Source organism: Rhineura floridana, chromosome 1 (assembly GCF_030035675.1).
Source record: "Rhineura floridana isolate rRhiFlo1 chromosome 1, rRhiFlo1.hap2, whole genome shotgun sequence".
Lineage (NCBI taxonomy): Eukaryota > Metazoa > Chordata > Lepidosauria > Squamata > Rhineuridae > Rhineura > Rhineura floridana.
This window is the reverse complement of record NC_084480.1, coordinates 139,913,642-139,925,920: the sequence shown is the minus strand read 5'-3', so window position 1 is coordinate 139,925,920 and position 12,279 is coordinate 139,913,642. Positions and strand designations below refer to the sequence as shown.

The 12,279-nt window shown below is 40.7% G+C and overlaps 1 protein-coding gene across 2 annotated transcripts in view; it reads left to right on the top strand.

The window, feature by feature from the left end:
• The window catches only part of TRABD2A (TraB domain containing 2A), a 114,417-nt gene that overhangs the window by 78,503 nt on the left and 23,635 nt on the right, over window positions 1-12,279 (top strand). For both annotated transcript variants that reach the window (XM_061634033.1, XM_061634042.1), the window contains exons 3-4: window positions 2,904-3,050; window positions 6,733-6,907. In XM_061634033.1, the coding sequence (XP_061490017.1) occupies window positions 2,904-3,050; window positions 6,733-6,907 (322 nt within the window). The remainder of the gene's footprint in view (window positions 1-2,903; window positions 3,051-6,732; window positions 6,908-12,279) is intronic.

Genomic DNA, 12,279 nt, shown 5'->3' with positions numbered 1-12,279 from the left:
GGGCCAACGGTTGGTCCTCTCCTTCTGAGGGCGGCCGGGAGCCCCCTTCTCCTTCCCCTGGACTTCTGCGCCTGTCCATGCCTGAGGCCCTCTCACGTATTCAGCTAGGCGCATTCACACAAGACACGGCCACCTGAGTCAAGGGCAGCAGCAGCTGGCTACCCCTCCCTGCCCTCCATCACAACAGTCCCTGGCGTGGTTCTGCCGCATGTCACATCTCTAGGGGGAGTGGCCCACGGCCCTCGCCCCCTCTTAACTGAGGGGGCCACTTCCCAAACAACAGGGGTGACCCCCCCTTCACCTGACTGAAGAAATGCGAGGAAATGGCTTGAGGTGTGTTTTAGTTCGAGAGAGAAGCCGAATTTTGGGCAGACGCGCATGTGACTTCTTTTTTGCATTTAGTGGGAGAAAGAAAACAAATCCAGCGTGGGCAGAAAATGACGTGGAAATCCCCCAGAGTGCGCCTCTTACGAAAGTCTGAGGAAAAGAAATGAATAAACATTGCGCTTCAGTTTCCCCCACCGGATAGCGGTGAATTTGGGAGGTTCCCCACCCACCCGGCCACAGCATAGAGGATGGGGGTGTTAAAAAAAGGATTGTGCTCCAGGTGTCAAATATGCTAGGTACGCCACTGAATAAAATTACTCCTCATTCTGTTACAATCAAAATGTAAAGAAATTACCCACTCGTTACCCACTCGTTCCTCAAAAAAGTAATAAATTACAAATAATTTGTTTTTTGTAACTTATTACTTCCAAGTTCTGAGGGAGAGAGAGTGTGTGTGTGCTGTATATGAGAGGGTGTGTGCTGTTTGTAGTTGTGGTGGAGGGTTGCCATGCCCACTTTGACCACACCTACTTTTGTCTTGACCACACCCATTGTTGGCATGGGGCCCAGGAGGGTTGTTCATGAGGGAATGAAGCCCTTGGATTCCCCACCCCTGACCTGAAATCTACTCAGCTGTTACAATAAATTGTTTAGAACCATAACAGTGTAGTAGCTGAATGACTGACCTATGAACTAGGACAGCCCCTATCACCTTTTGCCTCACTAAGGTAGCCTAGGCAAGATACTATTCCTCAGGCACTATCTGCAATGTAAGGACAATACTGATCTACTTTCTGGCGTTGATATAAAGATTAAGATAATGTGCATGAAATACTTAGACTCTCAAATTAGTACAGAAATGTTGTTATTGAACATATCTTCTTGAAGCTAATAGAGAAAAAGGAAACTAAGGAATGGAAACTGCCATGCTGCATCTGTTTCGGGGACCTGCTTCCAAATAAGCTTGCATTTTATTCATTCTTTCCTCCTGCACACCTTTGCCACTGGACAAAGCATTCCCCAGCACACACCCACACACCCACATATACACACCTTTTAAATTTACAGGCTCTGGAATTTTCCCTTGTTATGAAAGCCTGGGACTGTAGGTCACCTTACTGTGTACTGAAGATAAACTTTTCACAAAGGGCAAACTGTTTGAAGCTGCACCTGGTATCAAAGTCACCCAACTTGATAACATTAGCTAGAGCAACTATATTGGGCAGCTTTTAGGTTTTGCTTCTGCATAAAGGGCATAAAGGCCTTCCATTTATAACAGCCATTAGCTTTGTGTGATCCAACTGCCATAAAGGGACCACTGTTTACAGAACGTAAAAGAATATCAGTTCCTTAACTGCAACCTTATTCACTGCCTTGATAAGCCATATTGTACCTCATGTGGGTGCTATCAGGTTGCAATAGCATAATATTTTTAACGTAGAACTGTGACTTCATCTGCATGGAATTCTGTTTCTCTTAACACCACAATCCTATGCATGGTTGCTTGGACATAAATACCAATTTGTTCAATGGCACTTACTCCCAGGATTGTAGCTTTAGAAAGAATACCTGGTTTAAGCAATCTCTGATAAAGAAAGAGGGCCATACAATACATCAGAGAAATGGAGAAACACTGAAGCCTAGAAGTAGAAGAAAATGCATCAACAAATGTCCTGGTGCATTTTGAGCATCTGTATTTTTCCGTGTGCGAAACTGTTCAGTGTTTACTTAGGAACAGAACAGTAAACACCAATATGCTGATGTAATCCAGTCCCTAGTGAAGCTGCTACCCAGTTGATCATCTTGTTCAACTTTTAACTAGCACTAATAATCAAACTTTGGGTAAACAGTTAAGGACCAAAATCCCCCCCAAAAAACTCTCTCATTGATTTTAATTTTGTTTATTCATTTTAAGCAAAAGCAGTCAGGTTGGAATCTTGAGCAGAGTAACGGTGGCAGATATGGGCTTAATCCTTTCCCTTGGATGTCTGCTTCTACTCCAACTTTTTTTCCTTACAAGTTATCCCTACATTACCTATCCCCCTCCCTACAGAGGAAAACATACCGGTCCAAATATCTTTCCCCCATTAGACTGAGGGAAGCAATTGCAGGGGAGGATGATTTTGAGAGGGGGGAAATAGGGGATAGGATTAAAATCCCTTGTCCCTTTACAGTGCTCTTCTCAAGATTGTGGCCTGGATAGTTTTTGTTAAAAGAAAACAAAACCAGAAAATGGGGGAAAGTTCCACATAACTGCATGCAATACATAGTTTGACCTGAACAACTATACAGAGTATATGTATTTTTCTCCCTAAAAAACAACCAAAAAACCCCAACCCTAGCATACCAATAAAGGGCTCATGCAGTATAGTTATCAGGTCATTAAGAGGCCTCTCAGTGTTCAGCCAAAGTTCTTCAGATGTTGATATAAATTATCTTTCTGTGTAGTAGAGGTTTGGGTGTTAAAGATACATGTAGGGTTGAGCTAAGATTTTTATTCGTGTCTATCTTTCTTAGCTAATGCAATTAAGGACTTATGGGGAACTCTGCCTTTTCCTCCTTTCCCCCCCACCTAGGTGATCTTTGCTTTGAATCAGACTCTTTTGCAGCAGGAGAATCTCCGAGCAGGCAGCCTGCAGATCCCCTATACAACAGAGGACCTTATCAAGCATTACAACTGTGGAGACCTCAACTCCATCATCTTCAATCATGACACTTCTCAAGTGAGTCTTACCCCCTCATTCCCTTGTGCTTCACTCACTACTATTAATCAGCCTCTCCTGCTAGCCAGCCAGTATTCCCAATAGACAACTTTAAAAGGCATACCTTTTTGCAGTTTAAAATAGTATGGATGCTTTTTTGTTTGCGTTGCAGCCCACAATTCTACTTCTGGAAGTGTTTTTGCTGTTGTTTCATGCTTCTGATTTGTTAAGCAGATGAGAAGGAAGGATTATTTTAATGAGGGCATTGAATATTTTTGTTATGTGAAAATAAAATTGATACCTAGGGTTAATAGTGGCTCTTTTATCCACTGATATCATAGAATCATAGAATAATAGAGTTGGAAGGGGCCTACAAGGTCATCGAGTCCAACCCCCTGCTCAATGCAGGAATCCAAATCAAAGTATTCCTGACAGATGGCTGTCCAGCAACCTCTTGAATGCCTCCAGTATCGGAGAGCCCACTACCTTTCTGGGTAATTGGTTCCATTGTCGTATGGCTCTAACAGTTAGGAAGTTTTCCTGATGCCCAGTTGAAATCTGGCTTCCTGCAACTTGAGCCCATTATTCTGTGCCCTGCCCTCTGGGAGTATTGGGAAGCATAAGGTAAAGCTAGGTGAAAAATGTCATCCTCGTGAGTTCAGAAAGGTAGTTTGTGTGTCAGCTTCCACATTCTCACCAGCTGCAGCCATTTCAAGAAGACAGAGTCTTGGCCGCTGTCATTTATGTCTTGGTGATATCCAGGTTGTGAACTACTTCAGTGTACTGTATGTGGGGCTGCCTTTGAAAATGGTCTGGTAGATTCATCTGGTACAAAATGCACCTATTTATCTGACAGGTGTGGGTCAATGTGAACATTACATGTGATCTGATATTTGCATTGGTTAAACCAGTCTGCTTTTAGGACCAAGGTGCTATTTTTGTCTTCTTAAAGCCCTCCATGCCCTGGACCCTGAATGTCTTGGAGAGTGTCTTCCCCTCTCATATGACCCCGCAGGGCTTTAAGATCAGTCAGTGAGACTGCACCAAGTGCTATCTTTTTAAAAACTGAGATTGGTCTGGTCTTTGGTTGTGGCTTGAGAGCAGTGGAATGCTTTCCCCCAAAAGGTTCATTTATATGCCTTTTTTCTTTTTAAGACATCTAAAAAACTTTATTTTATTTCCCCAGGCTTTTGAGAATTAAGCAGTATATGCTTTCTGAATGTTGCTCACTCTGACTTTGTTTTATTGTTTTTTTATTTTGAAAGGCATGAAGAGAAGACCCTTTGACTGAAAGCAGTCAAAAACTTAATGATGATGCAGCATGCCATGTGATTTCTGTTATCAAATCTTTGATTTGGGGCATGGCATGGTTTCATAGTTGTAATATTTCTCGGGAATAAGTCCTGTGGGGCATCGTCCAGAGTGAAAGCTAGGGGTTTAGCCTGAGTGCAGTTGTCCAGCTCAAAGGGAGAAAAAACAGGGATACTAGCCACACCAGCCAAGGAAGCATTCTTGGCCAATCAGCGGCGTCACTAGCGGGAGTGCGGGGTGTGTGTGTGGATCTCCGGCGTGCACCCTCCCAGGTGCATGGATGGGGGTGGCTGTTTTTGCGTGTGTGCGCGCGTGCTCACGCACTCACCACGTGCTCCAGGCTGGCGGTGGAAGGCCCGTCCTGGCTTCACCGCCAGTGAGCAGGCGCCTGCTTTCAGTCTCGCCCACCCGCCTCCGAGGAGGAGTTGGCTGCACCGACCCGGAGTGCTTCTCGGCTCCTTTGCCAGGCAACGGCGCGGGGTGGGGCGGCTCTGGGTGTCACCCCCCTCAGGGTGTCACCCAGGTGCGGTCCGCACCCCGGTAGTGACGCCCCTGTGGCCAATAGACCAGACTGGGTCAGCTGATATTACATGACTCCTTATAACTGATTCCCAGTTGTGCTTCTTCGCTAATCTGAACAACAAATAGTCATACTCTTGCTTTCTGACATTTGTCTTGTGTCTTCTGTACCACGACTACTTTTCCCAAGTTGTGTTAAATTAAAAATAATTTTAATATATTTATTGTAAATTGCAGTGGACTAGCAAATCTGAATCTGCTGCGTTAAAATCCACTCAATTAATAAACTCCAAAGTTTTCTCTGCATATTTTATTACATTCTGCTTGCTTCTCTTGAATTAGGCATAGTAGCTGCTATGTAGTAAAAATAATATATGTTAAAGAGCAATTGGGTGGTGGTGAAGTGATGGATAGGATAAAATTTTATACCTTGACTGGCTGGTTCTGGTTCCTGCTGTGAAGCCTCACTATGCTGGTGAACAATGCAATGATGTTTAAATGCCTCTCTTGGTATAAATAAATGATATTGCATTCCAGATCCACCTAGCCGTGGGAATAACTGACACCAGCATGCAAATGCTGAATTGGTTGGATCAAAGCATAGTGTAAAGGTACTGTTACTCCCTGCTACATGAATTGCAAAGGGAGGTCTCTTTAGTGGCACCCACGGATAGCAAACAATGTGTAAACTTCTCCTTAGAAGTTCACTTCTTTCTTAGGCCGGAACTTTGCACCCTGTGTTCTTTCTTTCTTTCTTTCTTTCTTTCTTTCTTTCTTTCTTTCTTTCTTTCTTTCTTTCTTTCTTTCTTTCTTTCTTTCTTTCTTTCTTTCTTTCTTTCTTTCTTTCTTTCTTTTCTAAATAGTATAATAACTGTTACACCATTTCTGCCTGTCCATCTTTGCTTAGGGAAAGCCCACTGACCCTTACAAGGAGCAGATCTGGCAACCTATGGAGAAATGAAATGTTGATTAATTTGCCTGTTGGTTATTAGGAAAATAAATTCTGTAATACAGTGATATGTTGCTATATGTAACTGTGTTATAATTCAGAGTTTCCATGTTTGTTAGAAGCACTGACTGTTACAACTTGTAAGCTCTAGAGCAGATGAGAGAGGACAGGCAGTGCTATGTCAGTGGCTCAGTTAGACAACTGGTAAAGTGCCAATGTTTACCTCTAAAGTTCTACTCAGCCTGTACTGAATGTACCATGTGGAATGCTTATTCCCACATGAACTTCCCTCCTTCATCTAGGGAGTTGCTCTTCTGCGTTGCTTCCTTTTTGTGAAGAAAGAACTGTTAGAGTCTTATGTGTAGTAGCAGCTATGCAATAGAACATGTGCTTAGGGAAGTCTGTCATTTTTCAGGGACTGAGTAGATATTGCTGACCCACATATTTTCTTTCATGTTTTTAGTCTTCTATCTATCAGAAAGGCTGTCTGTCCTTTTTGTTTATGAAAAAGCAACTATGCTCCTCAGAAGAAACAAATCTGGCACCCTGTGGAGCAGCTTTTACCAATCTGGTGCCTCCAGATATTTTGGACTATAATTCCCATCAGCTCCAGACTGCGCAGCAACAGGCACCAGGTTGACAAAAGCTGCTATGGAGAAATGCAATGATTCTAACATCAAGTAAGAGAAATACATGATGCAACTTAATCACATTCAGTGTCCATTGCAATTGGTGACCAGTGAATTGGAACAGGGCCAAGGAAATGTTGATGGTAATTACATTATGTCATGAAACTTCTTTGTTAAACAATCACTGGAGAGGAACAGATTGGCCACAGTCTTATGTTCCTGTAATATCTAGTTGGGCTCTACTATAAACTTTAATTCATGCTTCCTTTTTAAAACTTCTTCCTTTCTTGCATAGGTCCCAAATTTCATCAATTCCACTCTGCCACCTCATGAACGCATCACTGCTCAGGAGATTGACAACTACTTCCGCAAAGAGCTTATCTACAAGCGGAATGAGCGGATGGGCAAGAGAGTGAAAGATCTACTAGAAGAGTATCCTGACAAAAGTTTCTTCTTTGCATTTGGAGCTGGTATGTTTGGTGGTGGTGGTGGTGGTGGTGTTTTAAAGGTAAAAGGGCATATCACATTTGGTTTTGCTTATTCTTTTTGATGTCGCACAAATGTGATTTTTTTTGGAGGGGGTAACAATATGTGCTGAACCATTGAGACTTCATTCAGAATAACAATCATTTATAGCCACTGAAGATGAGCTGTATACCTCAAGTTACAGCAAACACACATCCTTGCCCTCTAAATCTGGGATGGGCAAAATGCAGTGATGAAAGCAAGTGGGTGTGGTCAAGTGGAGTCACTATAGCGTCAGTATGAACTTTTCAAAAACACACTTAGACTGTGTTCTAAGAGTTTTTATAACAAGATGGAAGAGGAGCTTGAACTAGGTGGGCAAGGCTGCAGTTGCTCAATTGTGAAGAAAACATTCTATTCATGTTTGAATGTACTTTTCTAATATATTATTTTTTTGCCTGTTTTAAAAAAGGTGACATATATTGAGGTGGTTCTAAATAGAAAAAAATTGAGAGGAGTGTTAGTCATTAGGAACACCTAGACACAGGTAAACTAATTAACCTTTGCAGTCCCACTGCTATACACATAATATTGACCTGGTCTTGTATGCAGGAGTTCTTTCACTGCAAATCTGAAATGACTCTCTCTTAGGTAAGGAAAGAGAGAATACAAGGAGACATGGCTTGTGTGTTCTGTTTCTACAGAATCTTCTTGTTTTTTGAAAAATATTGATGTAATGTGCAACAATTCTTCAGCTAAACAATCTTGCTTATAAACAAGTTCATTAGAAAAGAATGCAACAATGAAAAAATAAAAAAGTGAACTACTAACAAAACTGAAGAACTAAACTCTGCAGATGGGAAAAGGGTTTAACTGTATGGCAGGAAGTGTGTAATAGACATTTTGACACAAAGAAAAAGAACCAGAGAGTGGGTTATGTAAAGAAGAGGTTTTATTCTCAATGGCTGAAGTCACCAGAAGCAGGGCACAAGTATAACCTCCACCCAGCAGATCCTCCAGCAGCACATCTTTACAATCTCCCCATCAGAGCTGCACTTGGTGACTACATGGGGAAGGGCAAATTTACCCCTCCTTTGGATGTCAAGAATAACATAGGAACCATTTCATTGTTCCATTCTTTTGGCCAACGTAAGCTTCAAATCTGGAAATCATTGCTTTTGTATCCAGCTTTTTCTTCAGAAGCAAATGGACTAAGACAAGAAATATCTTCCTTCTCAGCAGTGTGCAGAAATGTTTTACCATGTTGCTGTCTAGCCATTCCTGTGGCTTGCTATTTATAACCATCTCTAATTGTTGCCTAAATCTTTTCCAGTCCAGAGTTATTAAATAAATGTGTAGAGAGCTCTTTTTATTTTTGTTATCTTTTTTGCTGTCATGTTTATAACGTCTTTGATACCTTTTCATTCCATATATTGAGTCTCTATTATATGAGCAATTACCAGATGCCAAGATAAGTCAACTCAATTATTTTTAATGCTTGTATGTGGTTTAGCGAATATCTTATATGTCTAGTATTATAACTGCCAACTTGTTCTTGCTATGTGAAATTTTCAAGTGAAGCTTTTCTATTTCCACAATGCCAGCGGAATGCATTTGGGTGTTATTAGAATTTTAGTGAAGCTCCTGAGGGTGCAATAAGATCTAAGTGTGTGGTTTTGGTAAATAGTACTGGATTAAGCCTCCAAGGAGGCTTGTCTAGTTCTCCAGGACATGTTCTTGCATTTCTGAGCTCCTCCTCCCACAGGAACTTCCTTGTCTCTTTAGATCAGCAGCTGAGGCCTTGTTCCTCCTACCCTCATTATAATGAATGAGGCCATGGAGCAAGGCTTTAATAATTATGACACCTATCTTCTGCTACACCTGATTAGTCCTCCAGGCTCTATCCTTTTGGATGCAGGCTAAAAAAATGTTTTAATTTTTTAATTAAGGAAGATTTTTTTGAAAAGTAATTCAGCAAGGTTGATTTCAGTTTGATGGTACTTCATGCAGACTTCTGGAGTACATTTGGACCCCAGGAGCTCTTTTCATTTTGTAATTGACTCAGAAGTAGACCTACAGGGATGTCCTCCTAGGACATTGTCACAAATTTTAACCGGTACGTCATCCTCAGATTTCAACCAGTTTCCACTTACTGTTTTCTGGAAACAAAAAACACCTGGGGTCCAAATATTTTTTGTTGTTGTTGTTATGTGCCTTCAAGTCGATTACAATTTATGGCGACCCTATGAAACAGCAACCTCCAATAGCATCTGTCATGAACCACCCTATTGTCTCCATTTTGGTTAATGACTGTGCCAAGGTATCGATAATCCTTGACAAGTTCAATGCCCTCGTTGTCAACTTTAAAGTTACATAAATCTTCTGTTGTCATTAATTGAGTCTTTTTGACGTTCAGCTGTAGTCCTGCTTTTGTACTTTCCTCTTTAACTTTCATCAGCATTTGGTTCAAATCATCCCTGGTTCTGCTAGTAGTATGGTATCATCTACATATCTTATTGATATTTCTCCCTCCAATTGTCACATCTCCTTCATTTTGGTCCAACCCCGCTTTCCGTATATGTTTTGCATCTAGATTAAACAAGTAGGGTGATAAAATACACCCCTGTCTCACACCCTTTCCGATTGGGAACCAATCGGTTTCTCCATATTTTGTCCTTACAGTAGCCTTTTGTCCAGAATATAGGTTGCGCATCAGAACTATCAGATGCTATGGCACCCCCATTTCTTTTTATGATCTCTGGTACCTCTTCCCCTTCTAAATCCAGCTTGGACGTCTGGCATTTTAATTACTGCATTCCCTAAGATCCCCTTTCTTTGGCATTGGGATGTATACTGAATGCTTCTAGTCAATAGTTGTGTAATAGTCTGTGGGCCATTGTTTAGTTTTCCATATTTCTTGACAAATGTTTGTCAAAATTTGGACAGATTCAATCTCAGTTGCTTGTAGCAACTCCATTGGTATGCCATCTGTTCCTGGTGATTTGTTTCTTCCAAGTATTTCAAGAGCAGCTTTCACATATTCTAAAATTTCTGGTTCTTCATCATATGGTTCCTCTGTGAATGAATCTGTCATCCTTGCATCTCTTTTATAGAATTCTTCAGTGCATTGATTCCATCTTCTTTTTATTTCATCTCGGTCATTCAGTGTGTTCCCCTGTTGATTATTCAACATCCTTACACTTGGTTTAAATTTCTCTTTAATTTCTCTAATCTTTTGGAATAGGGCTCTTGTTCTACCCTTTTTGTTGTCCTCTTCTTAGTTAGATAGGGTGGTGTAGTGATATATACAGAGCTTAATATCATCTTCAATGTTTTAAAATACTCACATGTAAAAAAGTATAATTTTGTTGATACTGTTTCATACTCGTGTCTAAGCTTGGTTGCTATCTACTATATAAATATCAGTTAGTGAGGGGGCATAATATCAAATGGCACTAAATCTAAAACACACTATCTTCAGAGTCTCTTGATAAATACTTTAAAGGTGTTTCATTCTGAAATTGATGGCAGCTTTATACCATAAGAGTAATCATTGAAGGAACAGTTTGCCTCACATACCACCTAGCAATAAAATAATCAGAGTGGGTTTGGGGGTATCCAGGATCACCCAGAGATAAGAGTGGGATAGTGAGTGCCAAGGCTGTAAGTGAAAGTAATGCACATAAAGATTGGGAGGTACTTTACGGTCGCTGTACATGCGTAGAGGGTAAATTCTACAGTGTATAGAGACAGACATCACCTTCAAATGCTGCAGGAAGGCAGGGATAGGTGGGTGGGGATGTCACAGTGTCTATTACTTCAGGTATTTTATAGAGATGTGATAAGCGTTATGATTTTAAAAACAAAATACAGGCCTGGAAGGCCAATACTCCTCTGGATCGAGGCAGGTGGTTCAACGTCATGATTGATCAAACAAGAAAGGATGCTATGCTAAAAGCATCACTTTAAAGTACTGTGCTTGTGGGATTTTTTTGGTTTGTTTCCAAAATAATTTATATGCCAGGGAGATTCAGAATGTTAAATATTTTTTTTTACATAATTGTATTCTGGTTTGTGTTACCTATGTTATTTTATATGGGTATGAATTTTGTTTTATTTATTTATTTATTTATTGTCATTATTTTTACCCCGCCCTTTTTCCAAAACCGGAACTCATGGCGGCTTCCAGATATCAAATGTTTGCTTTGTAATTGTGTGATGACTAGAGAGAAAACTTAGTCTAATTGCTAATAGGTGCTGCAGGTCCCAGTTTTTCTCAGGTTAGTGGAGGAAATGGTTAACTATGTAAAAACCAATGCGTCATAGCATCTGAAGCACCATATTTAGCATTGCATCTAGCTTGTCCCTGAGCAATAAAGGAATGGGTAGTTTTTACACTTACAAATATCTGGGATGCATTTTTAGAAGCTGATGAATCTTGCTTCATCTTCTGATTCTCCTATCTAGCATTTTCCCTCCCTCCCTTCTCTGTGCTCACTTTCGTTCTCAGTCCCCCCCCCCATGTACAGGCTGAATCAAACTGAAAGTTATGATTTACAGATCAGTAGTGTGTATTCATATACTCAGAAGTAAGGCCTACACTAGTGTCAGTGGAGTTTACTGAGTGCCAGGTAAATGTGTGTAGAGTTGAACTGTTTGAAGGAAATATCCTAGGTGCTAACAATGGCCCACATTCTCTTTCTGTAAAAGCATTACAAGGAAGGGAATTGCTTAATCGAGCAGTTAATTTGAAGGGGGTGAGGTAAGGAAGCAATTTCCTAATAATGTAAAGTTCTTGCTTAAATACTATTTTTAATGGTGATGATTACTACAGATGCTGTTCTATGAGCAGCATATATGGAAATTGTTTTTGGATATAATTCAAAGTGCCTTTGGCAATCTATAAAACCTTGGATGGCTTGGGGCTAGGACATTTGAAGGGCTGCCTTCTCCCATATAAGCCTACCCATCTGTTGTGTTCTTCATATGTGGTTTTGCTTTGCACCCTGTTGCAGTAGGCTGGAATGTGGGATAGGGCCTTTTTGGCCATAGCACATAGATTATGTAGCTAATTATTTTGAGGGGGGCAGAGTTCTTTTTCAACCCAAACCTTTGGGTTGATTTAAGGTGCCCCCTAAGCTGCTATGGGTTACGGTTTTAGTTGGGGCCTTTTTTTTTTTTTCCTTTTTCTTTTAGGTCTTGGTTTACTTTTATAATTTTTTTATTGTATTATGTTCTGATCGTGAGCTGTCAGGTAGGGCCAAGAGGCAGGATAAAAATGTTTTTATACATACATTCAATATATGGTTTCTAAATATATGTCCACTTTGAGGAGATTCCTGGGCTGTGAACAGCAAAATATTGCATCAAAATTAAT